Consider the following 9137-nt stretch of genomic DNA (forward strand, 5'->3'; position numbering starts at 1 on the left):
TGTGGGATCTTCCCGGACTGGGGCACGACCCTGCGTCCCCTGCATCGGCAGGCGGACTCTCAAACACTGCGCCACCAGGGAAGCCCAGGTTGGCTTATTTTTGAAACCGTCTTTTCCAAAATCATGTGGCAGTAATACCAGCTGAGAGCAAGCAAAGAATTTTAACTGGCAAACTTCTGCACAGCTTCCAACCCTGACAGCAGCCCTTCCCTCCACCCCACCTTGGCCCTGGCTCTGACCTTATTATAAAGCTTGATGTTGGTACCAGGAGTGGTGGAGCCAAAATGATACACCAGAGGGGCCTGGATAGAGAATCCCTCTTCAACATCTGCTGGCCGCTCAATGTAGAGGGCCCCCATGGTACCAGGGATGGACACAGAGCCCTGCCCCACATCCAACTCCACGTAAGTGGGCCGGCGGCCCAAACGCACTGCGTAGTTGAGCAGCAGACGGCACACTGTGGACTTGCCCACATCAGTGGGGCCCACTACCATCACCCGGGGCCCTCGTTCTTCTTCCTTCTCCGCCTGCCTCCGCATCTGCTCCAAGGCTGTATGAGTGTTGAGATAAAGCAACATAGGGGTGTCCTTGGAGACATAAGCCACCTCGGTGCGGCCACTGAGCTGTAGAGAACAGCCGTGCCAAGTGAAAACAGCCACCTTGGCACCAGCATCAAAGGTGAATTTCTTGTTTCGGGTCAGCTCTGTGCCAAAGATTTCTGCCATGCCAGCGAGCAGCTCCAACTGAACTGACTGAGATGCCTCCACCTCAAAGCGAAGTTCTGTTTCTCGCTCTAGTTCAAATTTAGTAGTTGGCTTCTTGTCATCACTGGCCTCCTCTCCCATCTTTTCTGTGTGGCTGCTGTGCCTAGAACACAAACATCAGATCAAAACAGAAGTCAGGACTCACTTCAAGATCCTCCAGTGGACGTTTCTCCTTACCTTGCTTCATACTTCTTACCTCTGATCACCATCTGTCTCACTATATATTTGTTTATTGTCTGTCTACCCTCACTAGGACGTAAATGGGGGGGGGTATTTTTGTTTGCTGCCGTAACTCTAGTACCTAGAATACAGCTTGACAACCCAAAGGCACCTCTATAAAAACACCCAGTGAATACATGACTCGGAGTAAGAAGAAAACGGTATCTACAGATTGAAAGACTTGATTACATCACCTTCATCGCCCTACTGGGATACTCCAGACTTAAAAAGGCAATAGATGCCCAATCCCTAACCCTCTTAGTCAACAAGAAAGGGAACCAGCAATCCGGATGCAAGGCAGAGAATACCGGGTTCGGACTCAAAACAGCAATAAGAAAACAGCTCAGCAACCACTAGTAGTGTCTTTAGACAAATAAATCACTTAACTTCTCTGTACCTTTTCCTCAGTTGTCAACTGGAGGAACTTACACTTCCTCACACAAAGTGTTGCTCTGGGGATTAACAGCGATTGCTGGAGTGGGGGAAAAAATCACTACATAAACTAGAAAACGCCAAGGAACAGCGAAGAATCATCTCCGATCCCGGATCGCAGCTCTAGGTCCAGCATCTGTCCCAGCCTCCCCAGGCACCGAAATCTGCCCAGGCTCCAAGGAAGCGACGGTTGCGTTCCCGAGCTTATTACCTTACCTGTACAGCCACGAGCCCAAACTTGTAAACCAAAAAGCCCTCACTAACTAGGACCTAAGCCCAAGAGCTAGCCACGCTCGCCTAGACTCACGCCGGAAATTCAGGCGTTTCCGCACTTGCGCAGTGGAGAAGCCGCGGCCGCGCCATGCCCCCTGGGATATGTAGTTGTGCCAGAACAGCCGCGAGGGAACGAGCTCGCGCAGCCGCTCGGCTTTCTGGGACTTGTAGTTAATGGCTTGTTTTTGATCGTGACGTCAAAGGTGGGCGGGCGGCGGCCGTCATTGTTCGTGAAGCCCGGGGGCGGGCGGAGTAGGAGGAGTGGCGGTTACGCCCCCGCGTGGGGCGGGGACCAGCAGAGGGGGACAATGGTCGCTGAGACGCGGCGGTCGGGGCTTCTCGCCGCAGTCCTCCGGCTCACCTGCAGTCCGGGAAGGGGTAGGGCGACGGGATGGGAAGGGGACTCGCTAGTCTAGGTCCCACGATCGCCTGGAAACGGGGAAATTAGCAGAACCCCATTTGGATACGAGGAAACCAAGGGGTAGGGAAAGTGGAGGAAAACAGCTTACCAGAAACTAACGTGGACTGTCATCCCCAGCCCCACACAATGTTTGCCCCCTAGAGAGCATTAAAAAAAATTTTTTTTAATAAACGAATAGAAGTCCAAGAATTTCTTCCAGTTACTCTGCAAGTCAATCATTACCCAACAACCTCTCTCCTACTGAGCGGGGAGTTTTGTTGGGGACTCCCTAAATCCCTGACAGTTATACAAGGTCAGTCATTTAACCCCACAAGCAACAGGTTGGGCCACGTCTTTACGCTTCTGATGCGTTTGGACTTTGGAATCTTGTATTCTTTGCTACGTATGCCACTTGCTTGCTGTGTGACTTTGGGCAAATCATAGACTTAAACTCTCTGAGACCCAGTTTTTTGACTGTGAACTAGCGATAACAGTACCCAAACTCTTCAAGTTATTTTGAAGACTGCATAGGATGATGTATGTAAAGTACTAAGCCCAATGCCTGTAACATAGAAAGCATCTGATGTTAGCTCTTAAGTTATTGTAAATTGAGGAGGGGAAGCTATAACGATACCATCTATTTGTGGTTTACATTTTTCAAAGCCCTTTCAGGTATCCTCTTTCACAGCCACCTGTAAAGTCAGCTTTATCATCTTCAATTTCAGGTGAGGTAGGAGACTAAGGTAGGTGAAGCGATTTGCCCAAGCTAGTACTCAAACCCAAGATTTTGGAGTTTGAGTGCCGTTATAATAATAGCAAATGCATAGTGCCAGATGCCACACAGTGTTCTACGGGCATTACAGGTATAAATCCATTTAATCCTCGCAAGAATCCTGTGAAGTACACACTGTAACTGTCATCCCTGCTTTAGAGCTGAGTACTTTTTTCAGTCCAGCTCACAGGGTTAATCTGAGTAGAAAAGCCTGGTAAGATTTTCTGGGTTGCTTTTTTCCGGCTGGCCCCATTTTACCATTCCCTTCCTAAGAGTGCCTTCCTCACGTCTCACTTCTTTTAATTATTTTGGCTGCACCGGGTCTCAGTTGCAGCACGCGGGATCTTCGTTGCGACATGCGAGCTCTTAGCTGGGGCATACGTGCGGGATCTAGTTCCCCGACCATGGACCAAACCAGGGCCCCCTGCACTGGGAGCATAGGGCCCTACCCACTGGACCACCAGGGAAGTCCCTCACTTCTCACTTCTCACAGTACTTTTTATTTGGTGATTTGCTTTAATTATTTAATTCATTCACCATGCCTCTATTAGCTCTACAGGGAACTACCAGGTATCCCCTAATCTTTCACCATTCTTCAAAAATTCAATTCTAGTCTTCCATTTGCAAAATTCTCTCCCTTAGTGAGCTCATCCTCTCCTGTTTCCATGCAGTCTATCTCCCAGATTTGTTTCTTTGCCTCTCCCTTGAGGCAATTTCTCCCAGTTTTCTGAAGGTCTTCTTAATTTGGGTATTGTATAGCCATCTCAAGCTGACTTTAGGGAGAAGAAACCCCTCCCCCTCCTTTGGACTGCTCTCCATTTTGCTTCTTAAACACAGAAAGAGTCAGGGCAGAACACTGAAAGCATCTGTGCTTCCCTACAATCTTCCTCACTTTCAATCTTTCACCAAGCACTCCTGTCATCTCCACCCCACCCCCAAATAATACTGTCCTCACGTGTCTTGTTCATTCTCCTCTCCAGCTAAATCCTTGATAATTTTCTTCCTGAGTTCATTTAAATTAAGTGGCATCCTTTTTTGCTTCCACACTTTCAAACCTTGCCCTAAAAAACTACTCACCTTCCTTTTCCCACTTCCCACTGTTTTCCTCAACAAATGCCTCCTCCACTTACCTTTCCCTCCTCATCTGTTGCCCAGGCAAGAATATTTCCCTCTTTCTTTACTCAGTTCTACCTCTCAGTTCCAGACCTCTGGTAACATCACTCAAGATACCCACACTGTGTTTTCAGAATTTACCTTAAACCCCAGAATCTTCCCTGATTAAATATTCAGAATTCCTTTCACTTTTTCAGACCCAGCTAGCACTGCCTCCCATTAACCTTATTTCCCTACCTTAACTTTTCCCCCTCCTTGCTTGTGAAAAGTATTTTGTTTTCTGAATGTTAGCCTTGGTTAGAAATGGGAGTTTTTATCTTACAGGGTTATATTCTGTGTCCACCTACTTTAGCAGCCTGCACAGGGCAACACTCCATGAGAAATATTCTGGGTCAACTGAAATATAACTGGAAACCGATATAAAAATAGCAAGAAAGATGTTAAATTCTTCATCAGACATAAATCTGGCATGTGTCTCTTGAGCTATCAGAATTTAATAGTAAATCTGCTCTGGGTTTAGGGGTATTAAGTTGAGACCACTGTTTTGAAATGACAGTTACTATGGTATACTAAGTGCCTATCGCGTGCCAGGCATCTTTTAGGTGTTTACATGTTGCCTCGCTTTACTTCACGTCTCCATGGGGTAAACATTATTAGCTTCATTTAGCAGAAGAGCAAAACAGGGGCACAAAGTTTATCAGTAACTCACCCAGTGGTGTCTGGTAAGTGTATTGGCAGAGCTGGGATTCCAACTCAGGCCTCTCTGAGACCAAAGCCAGACACTTGGACATCTGAAGATGCAACTCAACGGCTGTTTTGTGAGCATCTTCTGTATGCAGAGTTCTGCGCTAGGCGTCGCAGTCCTGGGATGCAGAGAGGAGTTTCCCAAGGACCTGCCTCAGAAAGTTTATAGCCCAGTAGAGAAGCTTATGTAACGTGGGTGTAGCACAAGTAATTTGGAGGTAGGTGATAAGAGGTTTCTGCATGTGAGATGTCATATTTGGTCTATGACTCCTTCGCGGGTATTCAGCTGGAGGCTTTGAGGCTTGGAAGTGCCTGGTACAAGCTTGAGGGCACTCTATGCCATAAGTGATAATTACTGTGTCTTTCTTTTCCCCGCGTCAAGGCTGGTACCAGAGCTGAAATGGGAGATGTATCATCTTGAATGTGCGTGCACGCTCCTGACTCTGCACCCGTCTCTCACTGTCACCCGCCTAGCCACCACCTTTCCTCCAGTCCTGCCACCCGTACTGTACGCCATCCTTGCCCAGCCCTGTCCTTCCCCCAGGTTCTTGCAGTCTCCTTGGCCACACCGCCTTCCTCCGGAGCAGCCAGCCTCTCCTCTTGCACCCGCCCCTCCCGTCCCGCCCCTCTGCTCCCATCCCTCTGCATCACTCCCCCAGCCCCATCCTTCAATGCCTGCGCGCTCCCTTCCTCCCAACCCTCCTCCTGTGTCTCCCAGCCCTGCTCTGACGTGGGAGGTGAGGGGGGTGGGGGATGGATGACTCACAGTGTTATGATGCAGTTCCACAACATACAGCTACATTCACCCACAGCCCGAGGTACAGACGGGAGACAACCTCTGGCCCCCTAGCAGCTGGCCAGCTTTGCAGCCCCAGTCTTGAGCCCCTAACTACCCTCCCCCCGCCCCCATCCCCTTCCCCATTGAAGGAGCGGAAGGAGAAGAGAGAAGAGTGAGCAGAGAGATTGAGAGAGAGAGAGAGAGAGAGAGAGAGATAGACGGAGATCTCTGGAGCAGACCTCAAGGTGAGGGGGCAGCCCTTCTCCAAATGAATCTTTTTCCCTTTGCAAATTTCCTCCTTCTGCTGCGTGTTGCTTTCTCCCCTTTGCAAAAGCATTATTCATCCACCCTTTGTCCTCCCTTCCCCCTCCCCGCTGCCTCCGCGCCTCTCTCAGCTCCTTCCTCCCTCTCCAAGCTCTGACGGTTCCCGCACTTATTTCCCGGCAACTCTGGCTGCAGCATCAGGCATCACTGTTTATTGTTTTGCTGCTGGTGCAGACCCCCAAAGCCCGCCCTGGGAGCCGGCTTCGCCTCTAATTATTCGGACCCTACCCTACTAAGGAATGCCAGCCCGGAGGGGGCCGAAGCCTCAGAGCAGATGAGAAAATCCTTTGTGAGCAGGTGTCCCCCTCCCTTCTTGTTCCCCTAAGAGGCTCGGGATTCGCACCTGTTTCCTGGAGCCTCTGCCTCGGCGCCTCTGCCGTCAGCGCTGGTTGCTTGGCACCCCCCTCCCCCAGCCCTCCCTCTCCCCCACCTCCCACGGTCCAGCCCCATCTCACTTGGGGGAGCATCCTCTCCAGCGCACTCCGCTTGCCTTTGTTTTTTTCCCAGTCATTTGCTCAACTTGCTTCTCTCGGTAATCTGAGATGGGGAGAGAAGTGACCCCTCCTCCCCTCCCGTGAGTGACTCTCTGGCCTTCTGTGCAGCCTCTCCTGGGCTGGATGGGGAAGCAGGGGAGAGAGAGGGAGGGAGGCGTAGTGGAGGCTGGGGAAGGAGTCTGAGAGCTAGGACCCGGCCCCCTCCCCAGGCCCCTTGAAGGTGTGTTGGAGCGCGTCAGAGGGGAGCCTGCAGGCAAAGTTGAAGGCAGACCTGTGAAGTGGAGGCTGAAGAGTGTTCTGCTGGTGAGGAAGGCCCGTTTCCTGCAGCCAGAGCCCAATGTCACCCTCAACACAGCCCACGGTGTCTTCCTGGGCCCCAGCAGGGGTAGAAGACCTGAATCTGAAGATGGTCTCTGCCAGGGGGTTTTTGTAGAGAGAGTGCCTGGCGGTCCCAGGAAGCACTGGAACAGCAGGGGTGCTGGCGGCCACCGCAGAGGACAGGATGAGAGCCCGTCGCCCTGGCTTGCTCAGTCACACTGCCTCTGCTCTGCCTAGTGGCCTAGCATTGCCAGAGCACCCAGCTGGCATCTCGGAACCAGACTTGGGCTAAACTGTCCACCACGGGCCTGAAGGCCCCATGAAGGAGGGAGAAGACAGCAGCTCACTTGCTTATCAGAACCAACAGGGGACACCTCCCTCGTTATCCAGCACCCTCAGCCATTCTGGGGCTGGAGTCTGGGCATCTTCCTCAAAATTCTTAATCAGGACCCAGCAATTATTTTATCTCATGTCACCCACAGAGTCACTGCTGTTTGTCCTGCCCTTGGGAGAAGGTGAAGAGAAACATCCTCTGCCTTGGGCCCCAAAGCACGGGTTTTGAAAATAAGAGCCTCCACTTTTGCTGCCCATCTTAGATGCTGCTCCACCCTACAGACACAGCCCAGGACCGCTGGCCTCCCCGACACAGTCCCCGTTGCCCATTGGTTCCAGCTGTCAGATGCGCCCGAAGGAAAGAGAGTTTCTCTCCTAGGCTGGCTGCCCAAGTCCTTAACCGAGGGCTGAGGCAGCAATTACAGAGGGCAGGAAAGAGAGACCGAGGGCCTCAGAGGCTGAGAAGACAAGCCCAGTGTTGCTTCTGGGCCAGAATGAGTGGACCAAGGTGCAAGACCGGGCAGCAGCCACGTCTGAGGTCTTTGGTACCGGATGAGACATGCATCAAGTTCTAGTTCCCAGAATGCAGGGCTCCAGCCCCAGCAGAGGGCTGGAGCAGAGTGTGTGTACCTGCCTGCCTGCTCTCCTTCCCTTTCTCATCACGCCCCTCCCTCCCACACAAAATGTGTGATGGACCAATTATATTGCAAACGGAGGCCATGAGAAAGAACTGCCAGGCACCCCCAACTTTTTAAAGGCTTTGAGCTCCAGAGACACAGAGCCTACCAGTGCATGTGGGACGCAGATCCTCACAAAAGAACTGAAAACCAAGGAAAGAACACTTGCAAATGACGTTGCTCCCATGGCAGCGCTGGTGCCGGTGGAAAATGGTGGAGGCTGCTCCCGCCCCAGGAGGGAGAGACACCACCTCCTGGGCTAGAGGCCTGGATCCGCTGCCAGGCTTGCCAGAGCAGACTGTCATCCAGGGGACAGGGAGACACAGTGCAACCGGACGCTGAGGAGGGTTGCTGGCGATGCGGGGGTAGTAGGGGTGGAGGTGAGCGGAGCCCCATCTTCTCCATCCCCGCAGGAGGGGCTCCTCACGTGGTCTCGGCTCTCCTGATGCACCTCCCCCTCTTCCCAGGTGACTTCCATTTCTATCTGGTTCGCGTCTGGGGGGGCCCTGGCCGGGCAGCCCCCCCACATCTCTCCTGCCCTGAAACACGGCTCTAGCCAACCTGCTCCGCTGCTTTACCTGCGACCGTCTGTGTGGGAGCTGCACGGCACCAGCCCCTCCTGCCCGCCAGGGCATCGTCCTCCAGCCCGTCATGCCCAGCTGCGACCCTGGCCCGGCCCCTGCCTGCCTCCCCACCAAGACTTTCCGCAGCTACTTGCCCCGCTGCCACCGCACCTACAGCTGCGTCCACTGCCGTGCTCACCTGGCCAAACACGATGAGCTTATTTCCAAGGTACGCCAAGTGGGGGCCTGCCACTCCCCTCCGCTCTCCCCGCAGGGTAGCCCAAACATCACCTAGGGGTGAGGCAACGAAGTCCAGCCTCCCTCCTCTGCGTCCCGGGGGGACTCAGGGCAAGGGTAACCCTTGCGTCAAGGGCTACCCAGTAGTCACTGTCTGTCCTATGTCTCCACAGTCCTTCCAAGGGAGCCACGGCCGAGCCTACCTGTTTAACTCCGTGTGAGTCTACCTCTCTCCTTGTGCATGTGTGCTTGTGTTGTCAATAATTTTCCTCTGGGAGAAACGGGGTGAGCCATCTGAAGGTGGCTTTGCACCTGCTGCCTTTGCCTCTCCTTTTGCAAAGCGGTTTAGGAACTCAGTCTACGGTTCTTCTGCGGGGAGTCTGGGCAGAACTGCAGTCCCAGCACCGGAAGAAAAAGGCCCAGGCACTGGCCAGAAAAGGGTGGATTGCTGAGGGCAGGGGCTTCCATTTGGAGGGTTAAGCTCTCTCCAGATGGAAGGTCCTTTGGGCTGTTCGGGGTCTAGGCTGATAGAGCGACCCCACCGGGTCCTGGGTCCTTCCTGTTTCCTGAGACAGGGTCAACGTGGGCTGCGGGCCAGCTGAGCAGCGTCTCCTGCTCACGGGGCTCCACTCGGTAGCTGATATCTTCTGTGAGAGCTGCAAAACCACCCTCGGCTGGAAATATGTAAGTACCGGG

General features: G+C 52.9%; 2 protein-coding genes across 4 annotated transcripts in view; one reads left to right on the plus strand and one right to left on the minus strand.

Moving 5' to 3' along the window:
* Positions 1 to 1662, minus strand: part of CLP1 (cleavage factor polyribonucleotide kinase subunit 1) — a 3174-nt gene extending 1512 nt beyond the window's left edge. The window contains exons 1-2 of one of the 3 annotated variants that reach the window (XM_007455703.1): positions 1632 to 1662; positions 240 to 867 (exon numbers count right to left, since the gene is read on the minus strand). In XM_007455703.1, coding sequence (XP_007455765.1) covers positions 240 to 845 — 606 coding nt within the window. In that variant the 5' untranslated portion in view covers positions 846 to 867; positions 1632 to 1662. Of the gene's footprint in view, positions 1 to 239; positions 868 to 941; positions 974 to 1631 lie in introns of those variants that run through there. The other 2 variants (XM_007455702.1, XM_007455704.1) reach the window with 2 other exon arrangements.
* A 3821-nt stretch (positions 1663 to 5483) lies between these two features.
* The window catches only part of YPEL4 (yippee like 4), a 5088-nt gene continuing 1434 nt past the window's right edge, over positions 5484 to 9137 (plus strand). The window contains exons 1-4 of the mRNA XM_007455705.1: positions 5484 to 5740; positions 8109 to 8433; positions 8615 to 8658; positions 9017 to 9125. Coding sequence (XP_007455767.1) covers positions 8293 to 8433; positions 8615 to 8658; positions 9017 to 9125 — 294 coding nt within the window. The 5' untranslated portion in view covers positions 5484 to 5740; positions 8109 to 8292. The remainder of the gene's footprint in view (positions 5741 to 8108; positions 8434 to 8614; positions 8659 to 9016; positions 9126 to 9137) is intronic.

Source organism: Lipotes vexillifer, unplaced genomic scaffold (assembly GCF_000442215.2).
Source record: "Lipotes vexillifer unplaced genomic scaffold, Lipotes_vexillifer_v1.1 scaffold977, whole genome shotgun sequence".
Classification (NCBI taxonomy): domain Eukaryota; kingdom Metazoa; phylum Chordata; class Mammalia; order Artiodactyla; family Lipotidae; genus Lipotes; species Lipotes vexillifer.